Below are 21217 nucleotides of genomic sequence, written 5' to 3' on the forward strand. Positions count from 1 at the left end.
CTCTGGTCCCTGGCTTTCTAGACTGGGGTGGTAAGTGGCAAATCCCTCTTGCTGATTTCCTGCCATCAGCCTTCCTCTAGGAACAACTTACTGCCTCCTTCAGGTCTCTGGCAGCTCCCATCTGACAATCTCATTCACAAGCAGCTCTAATCTGCTCTGTTCTAGACTGACTCTGGCCTGGTTTACCTGATAATTTACATCAACTATGTCACTTGGGTATAAAAGTTATTTTATTGAGCAACATAATTAAGCTGATTTAAACACCAGTGCACACTTGGCTAAGTTAAGGGAGCAATTCTTCTCTTGACCTAGTCATCAGATGACATGGAAAAATTCATACTCCAGTGCTCTAGCAGCGTAACACTTATAAGAAGCTGCTGAAGTCCCTACGCAAAGAAGGTTCTGACTTACCAGGTCTCTACAAGCTCTAGGGTTGCCAGGGGGCGGGGGGGAAAGTGTCCTTCTTAAGGCCATATAGGAGTTTTCTGATGAGTCACAGGCACACTGGCTCTTCCCACATAAAGGGCTAAGAGGACCCTTCAACAATTTCCTCATCATTTTATTGATCTATTAATTTTTAAACAGCTTTCAATATTATGGTCCATATACTTCCAACTTTCACCATTTTTCCCCTGGCCTTATTACTCATGTCTAATTTATCAGTTTCTCTCTACTGCTCCTTCCTATCCTTCTCCCTTTATTTTTTGACTTAACTATCTTTCCTGCTTCAGCAACTGTTTTCTCTAGGTCCTTTTCCATCTACAATCTTCACAATTTTGGACTCTGAACTGCTGGGAAAGATGAAAACAGTCTGTAAATTAGCAGCAATGTATAGCAAGACAATCAAACAAGAAAAATGTTGAGAACTAGTTTTGACCACGTGATGCTTCCTTGGAAGAGAATTAATTATCAGACAAACAGCAAACTGAAACAAGAGTCAGCTCATCCAAAGTATACATGCAATCCCAATATGCATACTTTCTCCAGATGCAAAACCACTGTCTTAAAAAGAATGTACATGGCTGAAGCAGTACACTATAAACCCTTTATTACTGCAGGATGGTAGGAATCAATCAATGAGACCAAATTATTGCTAGATAATGGTTCAAGAAGTCTTAACACGCCCCCACCCTTGAAAGATTCATATTCTGTAATCTAGTAACAGAGAGATAGGCATGTTAGTCTGTATTCTAGAAAAAGAAAAAAGCAGTCATGTAGCACTTTAAAGACTAACTAATTTATTAGGTGATGAGCTTTCGTGGGACAGGAGTGGGTCTGTCCACACTTTTTGCAAGTCTATCCCAAAAGCACCTATAGCATGGAGCTTCTGAACATTTATGTGATACTGTCAGACCAGGTACCAGCTCACCCATGACCCCCCAAGCCAATTCACTTGTGCATTAGTACTGATCAATGTGACCCAAACATGAAAAAGTGGGATGTGACTTGCATAGTTTTCACTTAGTGTATCCCATTACAATGTAGTAGCAATTTTTTACATTTTTATAAACTGGTAACTAAATAACCCATCAAACCAAGAAGAGGCTTTCTGGAATGTAAAGTGCTAATTGCAAAGCAACTGGTCAGTGTGGATGATGGGGGGCATTTGTCAGGGTTCACGTCACACTCCCCTGCCCTATCATTACCCAGACCAAGCCAAGGAAGATAATGATCCAAACAGCAAACCAAATTCAGTGATGAATCCTGGCCACATACCATCGGAAGCACACTGCATGATAACTGGAGGTCAAAGACTCAAAATGCATTCCTTCCTCTCCATCATCAAAGGAAAAGCCCAGGTGGCTAGAGAGACTCCACTTGTTGTCTTCTGAAAAACCTCTAACTATAGATTCAAGGAAAAAATGTAGATTTCTGGGCTCTTACAAGGAAGCGTGTCAGACGCAGCTCCTTAGTAACAAAGACTTGGAAAACTGGCAGTTTATCATCTTTGGCACTACTCAGAATTACAAATTGACTCACCTGTAGATGTATTTTACTTGCTTTAACCTCAATAACTCTTATTTCTTTTCCTTAGCTAATAAGTCTTTTGCTAGTTTACTACAGACTTCGTTACTAATACTTTCTGTCATGTAATAAGTATCAGAGCGGTAGCTGTGTTAGTCTGTAGCTTTGAGAACAAGAAGTCTTGTGACACCTTATAGACTAACAGATATTTTGGAGCATAAGCTTTTGTGGGCAAAGACCTGCTTCATCAGATGCATGAGTAGGGGCATGGGGGTGGTTTCAGAGGGTTATTTAAAGAGTGGGGTTCCCAGTAAGAGGGAGGGCCAGAGCTGACGGGGTCTATCCAGCAAGGTAGAAATGGCCCAGTATCAACAGTACTTACCAAAAGAGGGAAAAAAGTCAGATCAGACAGGGGGATGTGAGCCTTTGCCAGAGTCCCATGGGGAGATATTAGCACACAGAGCAGAGAAACTGCCTTTGTAAGCTGCGAGCCACTCCCAGTCTCTGTTTAATCCACGGTTAATGGAGTCAAATTTGCAAATGAATTGCAGCTCAGTGATTTCTCTCTCCATCTGATTTTTTAAATTTTTTGTTTCAGGACTGTCACCCTTAAATCTGTCCAGGGAGACTGAAGTGTTCCCCCCCAAGCTTCTGTACATTACTGTTCCTGATGTCTGATTTTACTGTCCCATTCAAGTTTCAGCAAAACAAACATTTATAAACACAGGTTTTATGTTTAGGTTACACAATTAAACTGCTAAAAACTTTTAGCTTTGCAATGCATGAAATATATTTCAGCGCCATTTCCAATTGTGTGGGGATGCCATAAAATTAATCTTAAAAAGTTAGGCAAACTTAACAGTGACTAGGCAAAAGTTGTCTTCTTGTCAAGTTCCATCAACAACTACTGTCTGAGCAGATAATTTTCAACAACTCTAATTTTAAACAAGAGAATGTGATAATCCATTTCCTTTTCTTTTGCTTCCTGACATCTGGGTCTTTTCTATTGTTTTCAGAAGTTACCAGTATCCTGAGTTATGCACACAGAATTAATTATTGTAATACTTACCCTGTGAAGAGTCACTGTGTGTTGTTCCCATATAGCTGTTTCTTCCATTGTTGTGCTCTGATTAAAAAGAAAAATAAAGTTAGAACTTCTGTATACTCACAGCAAAATCTTATGAGCTGTTCAGTACCTCCACTAGCAATCAACATTTATATTCATAGCTAGCTACTCATGGAGAGCAGAAAAACAAGAGAAAAAACAATTTTGAATATAAAAGACAGGAAGCAGATCAACAGAACTTCCTGTGTTTTTAATTGAAATGTTTGCAAAAGGACTCCCTAACTGCATTTGCCTCATACTAATTAAACGACAATTTTCAGCGCCTACACAAGTACTAAGTTAGCACTATGATGCCTATAACGGTTGTGCAATTTTTGCTGATGTTAACTACACTTTTCACAACACAGGTGTTTCCCTTTTCAGAACAAAGCCAAAGATACGGAAAGAAAATGGCATCCAACTTTAAACACTGTGTGTGAGTAAATCCTTCCTTCTACTCATATGCTTTATCATCAGAGAATCCTAACAGTTTCAACAGATGGCTAGACCAAAGGTGCTCCAACTCTGGTCCATTGACCACCAGTTGCTTACAAGCTGTTCTGGTGGGATGTGGTCTATGACTGATTCTGCAGTTCAATGTATGTTAGACATCTTTTATCTAAACACTGGCACAGCAGAGCAAAACAGGGTAAAGGGAACAAAATTAGAGTAGCAGTATGAAAATATTTACAAGATTGGCATGTTTAGTTTGAAACTAAAGACAATCAATAAAGATCAGGCATTTAGGAAACAAAGAAAGGAAAAAAAAGCCACAGCACCCAACCATCAGGAACCAGGAGATTTGGAGCAAGAGCAGGAGTAAGGCAACAGGGAATATATGAGAGTTTAACTGAGCCTCTACCTATACTGATGCTGGATTTTCTCTTTCAAACAGAGCCCAGTCAGTCTAGACCCTTTCATAAGCAAGCAAATCAAACAGCTACTTAATAAAAATAAAAACGTGAGCATACTCAAACATCTCAAGAAAAATGCCTAGCAACAGAAATAGACCTGTCTTAACTAGGCAGCAGCCATAAAAATCCTGCCAACACTGCAGTGAACTGTACCAGCCTCTGTCAAATACGAAGAGTCAGTGCCACAATGTATACAGACAGCTTACAGTGTATCATGGAAATACTATTACAATGCTCTACTTCTGATAATTCTACCCTAACACCTGACCCAGAGTGTGTACTCTTATACGTCATACAAAACCTTAAAAACTTACACTAAGTATTGCATATATATAGAATACTTTACTGGTAAATAAAAAACAAGGTCTTGGCTGGCTCTCAGGGAGTTTACGTCATAACACTAAAACGTCTTATTCTATTTTTTCTCTCTAGTGCATGTTTTGTTTTCTAATGTGAACTTATTTTTTCTGTGTGAAATATATTTCACTAAATTACAACTTCCTTTTTATTCCAAACTACACAAATGCTTTGAATTTAAAAGACGATGGAATTTTGAATCTTATCCATAACAAAAGCACATTTAATAGTGTAATTATGACAAATTATTTAAAACACACACACACACAAACACACACAAAACATCATGTATTTAGCACTAGTGAGAGAACGTTTAAATACTAGGACAAAGTCAACATCACAACAAAAGAGAATCCATCTGTTTGTTAAGCAAATAATACAATGAGCAAATGTCATATGTTCTTTTCATTTCTGGATTGTCTTATTCAGCCAGCTTTAGTCTTGGCAAAAAAGTTCTTTAGCCTGAATACTCTTATCAAGCTAATAAAGAACTGTTTGTGCAAGTAAACTAAGCTCTCTTCATCCAATTTTAGTGAAAAATAACCCATTAATTTATCACTTTTTCTTTGAAAGTCATATTAAATGGCTGATGACTATCTTTATGGGCCTTAATATTGGTATCAAGAACAGGAGATAAGGAAACTACTGCACTGCCTTATAAGGTGGAACACGAATTTAGCAAGCAGCATGCACAACTCAAGATGTTGCATAATTTTGAATAAGTAATCAAATATTTGTCTGGATTTTAAAATATGTAATTTTTTCTGAACAAGGATAGCAACCCAATTTCTACTGTTTAGAAGTGCATCTAACTCTTCAGGAATGAATCAAAATCAAGCTCCAATAATTTCACTTCAGGTTACTATCTGCAATGTTACAAGCATCAATCAAATAAAAGTGATGCTATAAATCACCATATACTTTAGTAAAGATACCATAATGAACTATTGCACAAAAGTATGCTCAAGAATAGGACAATTCAATCAGAATGCAACAGAATCCTCCTGAGTGACCAAAAAACCAAAAAAAAAAAAAAAAACCCCACAAAAAAAAAAAAAATCCAGAGAAATGAATCCCAGGCACGGATTGTTGTGTCCTTATTCGGGTCATCAGTAATATCACTGAGCCTGAAGCTTTTTATTTGATGTTCTTCTGCCAACCTTACTGGCTGAACTTCAGAATCACTGCTTCCCATTAAGAATTCGTTTAAAAAAAGGACACTAAAGACTAAGAATGTACATGTTCAATATTCAAGATGTGTATTTAATCTTCATTCATTTAACTTTCTAACTGGAGAACTATTTCTAATTCCTTTCCTACCAATATATGCCGAGCCCCACCAATTTCATGGCCATGTGAAATTTCATGGCTGTGAAATCTGAGCTCCCCCATACTGTTGTGAAACCCCATCTGTGGGCTCCTATCTACAAGTCCCAATTGAGGTTGCAAGGGACAGGAGAGGAGGAATCCTCCCCCTCCCGCTTCCTCTCTGGGGGAAGTCCACCTCTGGGTACCTCTCCTACTGCAGAAAACATCAGGGCTGGACAGCAGACCCCTAGGTATCTGCCAGTGGAGGAGCCTTGAGGAGGTGGGTTCAATCTCCCCAGGATGCTAGGAGCACCCCAGCTGGAGACTCCTCCCCTCAAGTCCCAGGCGAGCAGGGAGGGGAGGGATTGGACTTGTCTTTCCCCTGCCTGGCTGCTCTTGGGTATAGAAGGGAGGAATCAAACCCACCTCTAGGTACCTTTTAGGTTGTAACTGGGGGGGGGTGGTCTAAACACCATGAAATTTCAGATGTACACATCTGAAAATGTAAAAGTGACCTACAGTAAAAGCCATGTTATTTGGCACCATGGAACGGGACCAACTGCCAGCCCCAGCTTGAATAACTAACACATTTGCCTATCTGGCACACCTGGATAATACAGTATATACTATTTTTTTTAAAATATAATAAAGTTTGTACAGTATTTTAAAATTCACAGCTCACAACATTAATCAAAATGAACTATGAATTTGATAGTGTCATTTTTATGTATGTAATTGGGCAAATGTAATAGTTTAAATAGCATTTAACATATCCAAATATTTAATAACTACTTGCTTCGTGTTAACTTGCTTATTTGAAGACATAACTGTGCACAAAAACTAGGTTTATCCAAATACTACCTTTCCCCCTGAAATCATCTTAAAACTGACAAATTCTGCTTCTGACGAAACAGCATTATGGAGATAAATACAAAAAGAAAGCTGCTATAAGTTATACTACACCCAGATGTTTCCCAATGGGAAAGATTTCACTGAAAAATTGTGGCTTTAAAAATCTTGATGTGTTATTTTTCAAATTAAGAGTGAGCAGTTTTATAGTGAGAATACATGGTAGCTAAATACCAGTCCTATAACTCTTAAATAATCCAGCAAAAGCACATTTTCACACTTCAGTCAACAGTTGTTTTAAAAGTTGTGAGGGAAGAAATTGGTTAGTATGAATTTCATAATAATTAACTTCTTAAAAATGTTACATCATTTCTATTCTAATAGCTGTCACTAGCAAATTGACCCAGCGTTGCTTGGGCATTAATTGAAATAAGATTTAGTTTCTGTTCCCCCCCGCCCGAAGTTTGGAAAATAAATGGAAAATGTATATGGGTTATGCAAATGAATGTATTTTTGGAAAATGAAGGTAAAAAGTTTGTACTAACAAAAATCAGAGAGATTCAGAGATTGCACAGAGCTTGTCAGTAGATATTTGCAGTCTGTCTTTTCCTAGAATAAATAAAGGAGGTAGGCAAATGTCGGGGTGTGGGAGGATTGAGCGTAGGAGATGCATGGTATAGGAGAGAGAGCAGGGACCTGGAAGAGTTTTGGGGGACAAAGAGGATGGAGGGTGCAGCCCTGTCAGCACAAGGTAGGGTGTAATGGCAAAGATCTCGTGTGGTGGAGCTGAGCGTAAGGGGTGGGAGTGGACAAATGAGGGCAGGGTTTGGGCATGGGGGCTCATAGAGGGAGTTGGCGACTCGGAGCACATTGTTTGGTGAGATTGAAGAGCATCTGGGTAAGGGTAGGGCGTAGATGTCACAGCAAAGGTTTTGCTGCAGGGAGGGAAGCTTAAGACAAGGGTGGAGTGTGGTAGAGTGAGAGCAGGGGCCAAGGAACTGAGCATTTGGGCAGGGGGGAAGCAGCTTATAAGCAGTGTTGGGGTGTGCAGGCAGGCTGTGGCTATGGGGTGGGTGAAGAGGACTGCAGGGGCTGGGAGGGTAGTGTGGGTTTACTGGAAGGAATGGGATTGGTGTGGGAGGGTAGTGGGTGCAGATAAGGGCCGGGGTTGTGTGGGGGGGAAGGGTCAGTGCACAGGGTGGAGGTGCAAATGTTCAAGTAGGATTTTGCTGGTGGGGTTCAGGGCAGAGAGTGGACGGTAGTGGAGTCAGGACAATGGGGGGCTGAGGGCACAGATTTAAGTGTTTGGTGGGGTCAAGGCAGGAGGTGTGGGCTTGCAGAGCAAGGGGCTTATGCCAGGGGATAGGGAGGTCTCTGGGGGCTTACTGGAGGGCAACCAAAGTGGTACAAGTGGAGCTGGTCCGCGTGGGGGTAGGGCTGCACTGCTCAGCCCTGACATCTCCTCACAGGGGTCATAATTCCTGGCCCCAGCATCTCTGGGGGAGAGATCAGGGGCTGGGCCAGGCCAGCATTTGCAGCAGCCATGAACATAGCTTGTGGGGGGAGGAGCCTTTCCACACTCTAACACCCCCACCTTAATTTTACATTGTCTCGTACAGCCCTACTACTGATCCCATAATCCACTCATCTTTTCCTATTAGTTCTGCCAACTCAGGGTTGGAGAGCTATCCCCAGTATTAACCCATCATGTGGCAAAATGGTTCCACTCAAGCCTCATGTAAAGACAACACAATTTTTAATGCATCTAAGGACTGTGAGACACAAGGAATTCCAGTGCCCGTATCTGCTGTTCCAAATAACATGCACTGCTAAGTATGTGGGAATACTGTGGTGACTGGCCTTTGCTCACATTAAGAATGGGTCCCAAATAGAAAGATAATACTGAAGTAGTGATGTGATTACTTAGGCATCTGCAGAATTCATTAAACTACTTTACAACCAACAAACAGATATCAATTCCACTATGTCCAAAGAGAAAGATTAGGAGCCAAAAATCATTCTGAAAAATTAGTCGGTAACTAAGAGTTACATTAAGAGAACCCCAAAAATACTTATGGAAAGTGTCAACTACAGAAGGGAGATGAAAAAAATTACAATAGAACCAGAGTTCTGAACTCAGAACAACAAAAAAGAGACCTATCAAACATGTAATCCATACTGCTTTTGGAACGGGAATTACATAATAAAGCACAAACAAAAAGAGACAGAACCACCACAAAGAAAACACAAATAACTACTAAAAAAATATAGGGAAAGCAGCATTTGTCTACTGCATAGAAAAGTTCAAAGTTGTATTGAGCCAATTTTCAATTGTAATTTTTTTTTTTTTAATTTAAAGAACCACAACAATATTTTGTTCAAAGCTCTGAACATTTCAGAGTTCCATTCCTGAGGTGGTGTTTGGAAGTTTGTAATGGAGATTCTACTGCACTGCTTTGGTTTGGTTTGGCCAGGAAGTTGGTAGTGGTATTAGGGTGGAGTATAAACTGGTTTGGAGTAAGAAAAAAGAAAGAGATGAAGAGAGAAATAGTACAGAAAGCCAATTCAACATGACAACCCCAAAATTTGGAAGAAAAAAGATGCATAATATAAATTTTAAAAATCAGTGGGTTTGGAGGCTGAGGGAAAAAGGGGCAGGCGTAAGTAAACCAACAAGAAACTCAAGGAAGTGGATCAAAAGAACATAGACCTGAGGGGGAAAAAAAAAGGACTAGGGAGAAGATTTTGTTTTTTATTTTAAACTAGCTAGATCCCAGGCAATGGGAAGAGATGGTTACATTTTGTTCAGGTAAAGGGACTAGCCTATTGTCTCTAGCAAAGGCTGGCTTGTTTTGCTAAAGTCCTTCATAATGAAAATAAGCTCAAGGTTCTGATTTCCCAAACACAAGTTTGTTTGTTTTTTTAATTAATCTAGTTTAATACAGCATTTGGTGTCTAACAATCTTTCTACACAGAATGCTTTCAGTCATCTCTTGCTGTTTCACAGGAAATCAACTGCATATTTTTACTGCACTTAAAACATTAATTCCTGTCTTAAGGAGAGAACCAAAAAATAGTAAATACCAAGAAAAAAACCCAGAAGTTAGCTGATAGGTTGACCAAAAACTGAGCAACCAAAATGAAATTTTATGAAGGTTATTGTGGTAACTGTTAGCTAACCTTATCGCTGACAATTTTTTTTTAAGAGAAAAAGTATTAGCATCAAAGTGGAGCACAGTCTGTTCCTAGCTATCAATCTGGCATATCAAAATGTAACTCAGCAACTGACAAAGGTATGAAAAACTCACTCCCATGAGACGTAGTTAAGCTGACTAAAACTGTGAGGTAGATAAGGTGAGGTCAACAGAAGACTTCTTCCACTGACCTAGCTAGGCTGTTCATTGTAGTAAATCAACCTCCCTGAATGAATGCCCTTATATCACTGTAGTGATTATAGCAGTAGCATGATACACCTGTAGCTGTATCATTTTTAGTGGAGATATACCTGAAGTAAAATGAGAGGGAAAAGGTGGCAATGACCAAATATTTTTTGAAACAATGTGACACTGCAGTATTATGTGTTTCCTTTTTCTTGCAACTAATAGCTCTTCCTTTACAAATGTAGATGGCCCTATTCCTTCTGCTCAAAAACAGCCTCAAGAGACAGTGTCATGGGTGTGGGCGGGGCGAGAGAGGAACAATCACTAAATCATGGTTGCACGCTCTTCCCTCAACAGCCATTTGGAAGCAAACAGGAGATTAGGCTGGTCTACACAATAAAGTTGAGTCAAGTTACATCAATGGATTCTCTGCCACTAATTAAACTGCTTGTGGGTGACCCTCACTCACAACGTTTCTTGTGATGCTGAAGCATACAGAAGTGCACTGGGGTAGCTATCCTATTGTGCAACTTGACACCATCTGCCTCTGAGTGCTGTGGGAAGGGACTTCTGCACCTCATGGGTGCAAGCTCAATGTTCCATGATGTATTTTTATTCTTCCCAACATTAAAGGGGCTTCCTACTACGTTTCTGCTGCATTTCAACAGCCCTTGTAAACTGTATTCGTTATCTTTTTCTGAAAGCATGGATCCTGCACTGCTCTCCAGCCTTGTGATGAGCATTATGAACATAATCCAGCTGATTTTGCAGTATTTCATGAGCTTTCAATCTGACAGTAACACTGATGTCAGCACTGCATTGTTACATGAAAAGAAACAATTCTGGATTGCTGTTGGCATTCATGGAGCATCTGCACACAATCAACTAGCAGAACTGAGCTCAGAAACAGGCACTGAGTAGCTGGATTGCACCATGAGGCATGATGGGATAACCAGCAGAGGCTGCAAGACTTTGGGATATGCAGAGCCACCTTCCTGGAACTGTGTTTGAACCTAGCCCTGAACCTCAGAAGAATTAATCTGACCATGGAAAGAAACACTAAGCCTCAGGGCCCCACACCAAATCAGTGAGAATTTTAGGTGTTTGTTTGCTTCTCACTTGTGTAGCCTAACTTCTTTTTTGGGTGGGGTCAGTGGCATCCACCCCAAAAAAGTTTCCTCACTCCAAATTTGGCAGAAAACAAGTAAAACAGTTTCTACACAGACACTGCATTGTTCTAACTTCTTTGCAAAAAACTCTCTCTCATCCAGGTGGTTTTATTATGTCAATATATCAGGAGACTGACATTGCTGACAAGGGTAGACATGGCCTTAAAATAGAGAGAAACATGGCAGCTCTGCTATCTCGGAGTTAAAAGTCAGTGAAAAGGACAAAGCAGTGGTGGGCAATAGTTTTTGCAAGGAGGCAATTTCAAGAAATCTTGGTAAGTGGTCATGCGCTGCACTTTTCCATTACATTAATGTAGATGGTATGAGGTCTGGGACAGACTGCAGGTGAAGGAGGTGATTCTGACCTGTGGCAGGATTATAGCAGGTGGTGAGATGTCTGGAAGGGAGTTTTGTTGCAGGGAGGGGTTGTGACCTGTGCCAGGGCTTAGGTGGCTGGAGGGGGTGCCAGGCACAGGCTCTGTCCTGGAGATGCTTCCCATAGGCTATTCCTAAGTGGTAGCACAGCAGGGCACCCATGCCACAGTGGCCCCACACCACTCAAAATGGCTAACTACTTCTGCCACATGTGTCTGCACGCGACTTGGGAGGGGGAGGAAGACAGTGTCTGCACATGCTGCCTAGGCCTCCAAGCACCACTCCCTCCTCCTGAAGTTCCCATTGGTTGGCTTCCAACCACATCAAAGCTGTGAGGATAGCACTGTGTGCAGGGAACTGCTGACCCCTTCCCCCAGCAAGGGCACGCAGCTGGCCATGAGAGTTCCAGGAGCAGCACAGCAGGAGCTGCAGCAAGCAAGCAGAGTGCTCAAGTATTACACACACACAGTGCTCAAGTATCACACACACACACACACACAGCTGAAAGGGACCTTGGGAGGTCATTGAGTCCACTCCCCTGCCAGGACCAAGCACCATCCCTAACAGGTTGTTTTTGTTTATTTTTTCTTTTAAATCTATTTGACTCAGACCCTTAAATGGCTTCCTCAACAACTGAGCTCCTGACCCTAGGTTTGGCAGGCCAATGCTCAAACCACTGAGTTTTCTTCTTCAGCTCCAGCCTGGGGAAAAAGCAAGCCAAAGGAAAATATATGGAAGGCTTTATCTGGCCCACAAGCCATATTTTGCCCACCCCTGCACTAAAGTCAGCTATGAGCACTACGCTCCCAGGACATATCCTGCACAGCTGCTAGGCAGCACTAACTATGATCCTCTTCAGTCTACTAACAACAATATCACTCCGCCTTTCCTCAGCCACGTGTTACTCAAGGGGTTGGAGAAACTCACAATATACATAGAAGATTATAGAACAACAAGAAGTCCTGTGGCACATTATAGACTAACAGATAGTTTGGAGCATAAGCTTTCATGGGCAAGACCTGATGAAGCCCACGAAAGCCTATGCTCCAAAATATCTGTTAATCTACAAGGTGCCACAGGACTTCTTGTTCTCGAAGCTACAGATTAACATGGCTACCTCTCTGAAAGAAGATTGTAGGGGCTGGAGCAAAGAGATTCAAAATAACTCTGCTTCCATTGCCAGGTTAAAAGGCCGCTTTAAGGGGATTAGCTAGAACTCCATAGCAGTAAGTGTCCACCTCTGAGTTAAAATTAAAAAAAAAAAAAAAAAAAAAAAAAAAGCTTTTTCAAGGGGACCAGAAATGATCATCCTCATAACCCACTTTTCTGTGACAAAAATCCAGCAACTCCAAGTTTAATATTTTAATAGTTCAATTTAATAGAAATTTCAGTTACCACACTAAAAACTTCATAAATCACATACTACAAAAAGTCATCTAAAAGTATCAAGCAACTTCAAGAAATTCCTAGAGCCCAAAACAAGTTTGACAAATTTTCACTCCTATCTTCCTGATACTACTCATGTGGAGAAACTATGTCTGAACTAAGTAGCTTTCCAAGCATGCTAGTTTAAAAAATTCCCAAAAGAGACAACCAAGGGATTTCTTTAGAACTAGACATTTCAGCGAGCTACAGAAAAATTTCTCTTCTCAAACTGGTCAACAGTGAATAAATGCTTAAGATTCTTTTCAAGCAAAACAGACCTCCCTCAGCAATCATAGTCACATGACATCCTCCCTTCCCTTATCACAAAGTCCTTTATATGTACTAGTTGAAATATTCTGCCAATAAGATAGGAAGTATTACATCAAGGGTTCTGAATTACCTTCTCAATTAAATCTTCATGTCGTACATTTATCCTCTTTGATATATAGGTCTCGACTAGGATATAACGCTGCAAGAACACAGATGACAGAGGCTACATAATACTGCTCTATTTTAAAACAGGGTTAGTATGTCTTCATAGCACTGAGATTTTTGAACTATCAATCACATCTAAAATGTGGCTCTTTAAGAGAAGGTTTAAACAGTTTGAAAAAAAATCAAGTGGAGACTAGAGTAATAAAAGTTTCAAGCAAAGATCAATCAGGACAAAGGAGGATCAGATTTCCAAGCTATACTGGTCTGTTTTTATAAGGAGGTGGTGGTAACATTCTGGAAGACTGCACAGGGTAACACTGAGACAAGTAATGGATTTTATTTACACTATTGTGCAATTTCTGACAAATTAGAGTTTAATATTAACAACAGTAACAAGAAGCAACAAGTTAGAATGGGGAGGGAGAATATGGGACACAAAAAGCCATCTCATTTTGTTACACAAAAGCTACGTCTACACTAGCCTAAATCTTCGAAATGGCCATGCAAATGGCCATTTCGAGATTAATAATGAGGTGCTGAAATACATATTCAGTGCCTCATTAGCATACCAGCAGCCATGGCACTTTGAAATTGCCACGGCTCACTGCTGCGCAGCTCATCCGGACAGGGCTCCTCTTCAAAAGGACCCCGCCAACTTCAAAATCCCCTTATTCCTATCTGTTTCCTCTAGATCTGCTGATCAGAATACGGGGATTTTGATCAGCAGATCTAGAGGAAGCAGATAGGAATAAGGGGATTTCAAAGTTGGCGGGGTCCTTTCAAAAAGGAGCCCCGTCTGGATGAGATGCGCAGCAGTGAGCCAGAGCAATTTCGAAGTGCTGCAGCAGGTGGCATGCTAATGAGACACTGGATATGTATGTCAGCACCTCATTAGTAATCTCCGAAATGGCGTTTGCATGGCCATTTTGAAGATTTGGGCTAGCACAGACACAGCCAATGTGCGTACACATATTAACACTTACCAATCTCAGAAATCTGCATACCAGAAAAAGAAGTCTAATGTTGCTCTCACAAATTTGGAATGCTCAAATTTTTCTTGTATTTTCCTAAAAGTTTGCTTCCTTTGATCAGTAACCATACATTTGAACACATGTTCTTTCACCAGCAGAATGTCATCCCATTTCAAGTACCGTGCTTCCATTCTCATTTCAGCCGAGCTGTTACACCTTTGTTGTGTAATGGGATCAACTTTACAACCAGTCTTTTAAAAAAAACCTAGGAGGTAGGTTGTTTACCGAGCCTTGGGATGATCAGCCTGGGGGCTTCTAGGCAAGATCTGCATCAGCTCTTCAAAGACAGTAGGAAAAATAAATGATTTAGAATGTGTGGCAACAGATAGGAGCAGGACTGTGAAATCTGGAAGCCTTTAGTCATGAACCAGCATGTAAGCATCAGTTGTTCCATTTCAAGGACTGAGGTGGTAGAATGGTCTAGCTGCTGCATCCATGACTGAGGAGCCCTATTTACAATCCACTCTGTTCACGCCACATGGCTGGGGTGGGAAGGATAACACTACAAAAGGCACCCTAAACACGGTCCAGGTCCCACCTCAGTGCAGATGAGAACAGCTGGAGAAGGAGAGGGGAAGAGTGTCAAACTGTCCGTGCACCTCTCCAACAGCTACTAATACCTGCCTCTTCTGTGATAAGATCTATGGCACCAGAATTGGGCTGATCTGCCATCAATGGACTCACAAATAGAGTAACAAGATGTCATCCTATTTGCCATCGAGTGACTGTCAGAGATATGCATGCTGCAACACCGGGGGTCCCACGAAGTTAGGAAGGTAAGCTTTCAAGCTATGCAGAGCATTGCTTCAGGTCTTGGAAAGATACTCAGTGTCTCAGCTAAACACAAGATCAAACAGTTTAGCATGCGTAATTAGCACATGCTCAAAGGGGCCACTTGAGATGAAGTGGCTCATTAGCACCCATGTTCTGACAGGTCAAAAGAGGGGGATTTAGAGAGTTAGACTGTTGTAAACCATAAATCCAGATTCTCTCAATATCATGATTTTTCATGTCTAATCCAGAGGTGCGCAAACTGGTGTGCATGCCCCTCAGGGGAAACACAACAACATTTCAGAAGGTGGGGTACAGTACAATCGGCTCTCTATCTCACCCCATGGGGCCCACTGCTGCTTCACCACAGCCTCTGTCAGCTCAGCAGTGCTGCCTCCATGTGTAACAGCTTCATTTCCAGTCCTATCTCCCACCCTCAGGAGGCCTCTGCAACCCCACCACAGCCTCTCTGGGCGTGGCTGACCTCAACTGCCTGCCTTCCTGCTCCCTAGGGGGCTACAATCCCCTGAGAGTGCTGGAATCATTTCCAGTTTCCCAGCCTGAGCAAGCTGCAAGGCACATATAGGAGAGGCAGCTGAATGGGGGTAAGCTGTTACCGCAACAATCATTTTGTTCAGCTTCCCCAAGACAGAGGTGTTTCTTTTTTACTGTAATTATGTTTATCTTTTGTTTTGTTTTCCCACTTTGCCCAGAAGGGTTGGGGGGGGGGGTGGGAGGGGCAGGGCAGGCTCTTGAAACACCAGGGAGCTGTTGGTTTTTTGGGATTTCCTCCCCCTCAAAGCTGGAGAGTGGGTGGGATGGGCTTTTGAAACATTAAGATAAAGAGCTTTCATATACATAAAGCCCTCATAAAAATAATATTACAAAATTTAGAATGTATATTTGCATTTATATACTGATTAATAAAATTTCTACATTCTACACACTTATTTTCTTATTCTTGCTGAAAGATTTTTGTTTGTGTTTATATAACTGAAATTATTTGTTTTGGATTTTATTAGCCAGGTGCATGAGCCTATTCACATCATCTCTCTCCAACTTAAAATACATGTAATATGCACCAAAATTCATTTGTTCTAATGTGATTGTACAGTGTTTGTCATTTTAACTTTACATTGCATTACATCCTGATTGCCTTTTATTTATAGCCATCCTCATCTCACCCAAGTCCTTGCCCTTTGTTATTTGACAGGATGGAAGTAGGAAAAAACTTCTTCCTAAAATTAGCTGAAAGAGGTTTAAATGGCTAGTGAGCCCTTTAAACTAGTTCAAGCTTAGTTTCAAAGTGTTTGTGTTGTTACTACACCTCTTACCAGTCAAGTGCATCTCCCGTATGTTCCATCACCCTGGCCCATCTCCATCAAAGAGATACCACTCCCAGCAGTAATCTAATCACCTCAATATCAGTTGCATGAACAGCTTAGCCTGTAATTCTTCTGTATCCTGCATACAGAATAGGCTGTTCCTCATACAGGTGTCCTGCAAGATTAGGTTACCATAGGCCTAGTATATATGTTTAATTTTACCGTCAGCTACCACATAATACACCTAAAGTTGATCCTGCCTCAGCAGGTGTGTTGGGGGAGAAGGGGGAATAGGGAGGTGAGGAGGGATGCTTGTGTGTGTACACTAGATGACCTTTTGAGGTCCCAGCCATCCCTGCATTTGTTTCTATAATGAAATGCTTCTGCACTATTGTACAGTAAACTGTTGAGACACGGACGTGTCTAGGGTCAACATGACTGCCACCCCAACAGGAGCGGGAAATCTTTCCTATTGGGGTGGCAGCTGAGCCTTAGGATGCTATTCTTGACACGAGCAGGGAAACTGTTCCTGTCAGGGTCCGCAGCCTCACTCTCTGCTGCCACTGCTGACAGGAGCCGTTTCTGGCTCTTGTCACAGGTGGCAGGGAGCTGGGAACCAGGCAGACCCAGGAAACTGACCAACTCACAGCAGCAAGGAGCTGGGAATTAAGCAGCAGTGCTGGTCAGTTTCCAAGCTCCTGCAAGCTGCAGCCCTGTTCCCATCTCCCTTGACTTGCACAAAAATCTGAGTTATGTTGGGGTTGCAGGAACACAACCCCCACGTAACTCAAGGGTTTATCATATTCCATTATACCAGACTCCTCTTACTGCTCACTTAAGGTCAGTGACTTATGCAATTTCCCCTCTATTCCATCCCAGACTGCATCTATCATGCCATGCCAAACACATTAACTACACTTACGGTTATTTTAAAGTACTTGAAAGGACAAGGGAGTAACGCCCTCTTTCCTTTCAAACTGGAATGTGTTTTCCTTCCATGTGTCCATTTCCCCAGCTATATACTTTAAAAATACAAGCTACATGAAATTAGCAAACTGCCAAACCCCACATGTTCAATTACTTGAATGTTATAACCCTATCCTCGATCATTCACTTATTCTAGCATCCTCTAGGACTGCAAATGCCCAAGGGCAGAAGCCTTACCTTCTCTATTTGCACAGTGCCTAACAAAATGATGCCCAATCCTCCTGACATTTGGGGAGCACTGGAATATAGAACTAACTATATCAGGTACACATCTCACTTCAAGAAAAACACACTGGAGAACCTCACTAGTCTGTCCCACTTGAAACCTGACCAGTGCTGAAATGAAGAATTTGCTGAACTACAGGAAGTCAATATTGTCAAGCAGCATGAACAACATTTCCACTGCTTACTGGACTCTGAAGACATTTGGGGTAAATTAGACCTAAACAGCAGAGAACACCAAGAGCCAGGACTGATGGCTGTAAATAAAACTTTATGAAACCATGGGAAACTTGGCTACATCCACGATACACAGATATCCGGCTAACTGAAATCATGCCGGACCACAGATATTGCCAGATTACAGAAGTTCAACTTGTATATTAATGGATAGCCACATTAGAATGTGGGCCAAGGGCTGCAGTCCTTACACTCAAGCAGAACTGAACTAAAAGTCAAACGATCTCAAACCTTCAAGTTCCACCAAACTGAGGACTAAAATACTTGGGCCATGGAAAAAGATTTATCTTTTTAACTGACAGCAGCACAAACAGTATTAGATCCATAAAAAGCAATTTTTTGAAAATGTTTCATAGAATCATAGCATGCTAGGACTGGAGGGGACCTTCCGAGGTCATTGAGTCCAGCCCCCTGCCATGAAGTACTGTCTAGACCATCCCTGATAGACCTTTATCTAACCTGTTCTTAAATATCTCCTGAGGTAGAGAGTCCACAACCTCCCTAGGCAATTTATTCCAGTGTTTGACCACCCTGACAGGAACTTCTTCCTAATGTCCAACTTAAACCTCCCTTGCTGCAGTTTAAGCACATTGCTTCTTGTTCTATCCTCGGAGGCCAAGAAGAACAAGTTTTCTCCCTCCTCATGACACCCTTTTAGATACCTGAAAACCGCTATCACGCCCCCCCCCTTAATCTTCTTTTTAAGAAACTAAACAAGCCCATTTCTTTCAGACTTTCTTCATAAGCCATGTTGCTCTTTTCTGGACCCTTTCCAATTTCTCCACATCTTTCTTGAAATGCGACAACCAAAACTGGATACAATACTCCAACTGAGGCCTAATCAGAGCAGAGTAGAGTGGAAGAATGACTTTTCATGTCTTGTTCACAACACACCTTAATGCATCCCAGAATCACACTGCTGACTCATATTTAACTTGTGGTCCACAATCAACCCCTAGATCCCTTTCTGCCATACTCATTCCTAGACAGTCACTTACCATTCTGTATGTGTGAAACTGACTGTTCCTTCCTAAGTGGAGCACTTTGCATTTGTCTTTATTAAACTTCATCCTGTTTACTTCTGACCATTTCTCCGATTTGTCCAAATCATTTTGAATTGTGACCCTATCCTCCAAAGCAGTTGCAACCCCTCCCTAGCTTGATATATCATCTGCAAACTTAATAAGCATATTGTCTATGCCAGTATCTAAATTGTTGATGAAGATATTTAACAGAACTAGTCCCAATACAGACCCCCATGGAATCCCACTTATTATACCTTTCCAGCAGGATTGAGAACCATTAAGAACTACTCTCTGAGTATGGTTATCCAGCCAGTTTTGCACCCAACTTATAGTAGCCCCATCTAAGTTGTATTTGCCTAGTTTATTGATAAGAATAGCATGCGAGACCGTATCAAATGCCTTACTAAAATCTAGGTATACCACATCACCACTTCTCCCTTATCCACAACGCTTATCATCCTATCAGAGAAAGCTATCAGATTGGTTTGACATGATTTGTTCTTTGCAAATCCATGCTGGCTGTTCCTTATCAGCTTACCACCTTCCAAGTGTTTGCGGATGGATTTCCTTAATTATGTGGTCCATTATCTTTCCTGGCACAGAAGTTACTGACCCATCTGTAGTTTCCTGTGTTGTTCTTATTCCCCTTTGTATGGATGAGCACTATACTTGCCTTTTTCCAGTCTTCTGGAATCTCTCCTGTCTCATGATTTTCCGAAGACAATAGCTAATGGCTCAGATACCTCCTCCATCACCTCCTTGAGTATTAGATTTGTCTGTCTCTTGACCATACACAAACACTGTCACAGAGATCTTATCTACCTCTATATCTATTTTAATTTACACTACTTCCCATTCATCTATTAAATCAGAATTAAGACTGTTATACCCTGAAGCCACCTGACCAGAAGATGTTATTGCAGAGTTGAAATTGCAATTTCTTAGCTATATAAAGATATCAATACAGGTCGTCTTTCCTTGCACACAAGCTTTTGCTAAATTAAAAGGCTTAAAAATAGGTTACTTAATGAAGTTGCAAACATTAGTGGCTTGATCTTGCATTTTCTTTCAATGACAATTCCCAACATCTTTTAAGTGAGTATTACGGGGCCCAATCCTGGATTCTCTGGGCAATCCAAAAACAAAATATGCATTATAAATGCAATGTTTGTTTCCCCCCGTTATTGTGTTTTTCAATTTTTAGGGTAAAATCTGAATTTCTGCAATGTGTAAACACCCAACCACTTCCCCTACTAATTAAAAAAGAATCATATGTAATTAAAAATATTTAAAAATAAGCATCTGGACCTGGAGTCATCTTAATAGAATGGATCTCTCTGCTTCTCCTTGCAGAGTTTTTCCAGATGGGAACATATATTAATGAGGCTCAACCAGATCAAATGTTCAATTTTCAGTCTTCTAGCCTGCTCAGGGTTCAGGCAGGGGATAGCTAGGACATACATATCAGGAAGGATGTAACTCAGGGTACAGGCATGGTCTGTGTCCATATACGTGTTGCTGCTGCAGGGCCCAACTATGCTTTCAGTCCCTAGCTGACAATTATCAAGGCTGCTCACCACTGACAGACCAAATGCCCTAAAAGACCTTAAAGATCCTGGGAGGTAGTTGCCACCATCCAAGTGAGAAAGCCCCTCTCTAGAACCCAGGAAGACACACTTGGGATCTCTCTCTGGGAGGTAACCCAAAGCTCCTATCCCTCCCTTATGAGAGAGCTTGAAAACAAAGAGAAGAATTAAATTGCTACCTGACAGCCGACCTTTCAGTTTTAGGCATGAATATATACAGACCTTTCTTTAGGACACAAGAATTAAATCACCTTTAAACAACAGTGATTTAAAAACAAAACAGAAGATAAAATACAGAAAGAAAGCGATAATGCATATTGGGTTGCTAGATATTACAGAGCAATTTAAAAAAAAAAAAAATGGTAAAAGCATGGAGAAGTATTTCCATGTGATTCAGTTTAGAAGTTACAGTGTACAGGATTCGGATTGGGGGCGGGGGGGGGAAGTGTACATAATCCAGCCTAACAAGTCCAAACCAAAAATAAAAACTAACCTGATCACGCCTGACTAAACGTCTTTTCTACTTACATATCTGTATGCCCAGGTCTTATTCTGCCCTGAATATTTACTGGATTCCTTAAACCTGTTCAGGATTAAACATTTCTCCCTCTCTCTCTCTCCCCCTTCCCTCCAGACAAAAGAAAGATCCTGCCACCTCACCAGGTAGGTGCTTCTATTCTAAAGATCCCTCCCTCTTCTCATTGGCTCACCTCACTGCTTGCCAAAAGAGAGCACACTCTCTCCGGGCTTA

At 41.3% G+C, this 21217-nt stretch overlaps 1 protein-coding gene across 5 annotated transcripts in view; it reads right to left on the reverse strand.

Moving 5' to 3' along the window:
- Positions 1 to 21217, reverse strand: part of TJP1 (tight junction protein 1) — a 148084-nt gene that overhangs the window by 94096 nt on the left and 32771 nt on the right. For 4 of the 5 annotated variants that reach the window (XM_075007346.1, XM_075007345.1, XM_075007348.1 and 1 more), the window contains exon 2: positions 3035 to 3091. In XM_075007346.1, coding sequence (XP_074863447.1) covers positions 3035 to 3091 — 57 coding nt within the window. Of the gene's footprint in view, positions 1 to 1716; positions 1771 to 3034; positions 3092 to 21217 lie in introns of those variants that run through there. The other variant, XM_075007347.1, reaches the window with a different exon arrangement.

This window comes from Carettochelys insculpta, chromosome 12 (genome assembly GCF_033958435.1).
Source record: "Carettochelys insculpta isolate YL-2023 chromosome 12, ASM3395843v1, whole genome shotgun sequence".
In the NCBI taxonomy this organism is placed as follows: Eukaryota; Metazoa; Chordata; order Testudines; family Carettochelyidae; genus Carettochelys; species Carettochelys insculpta.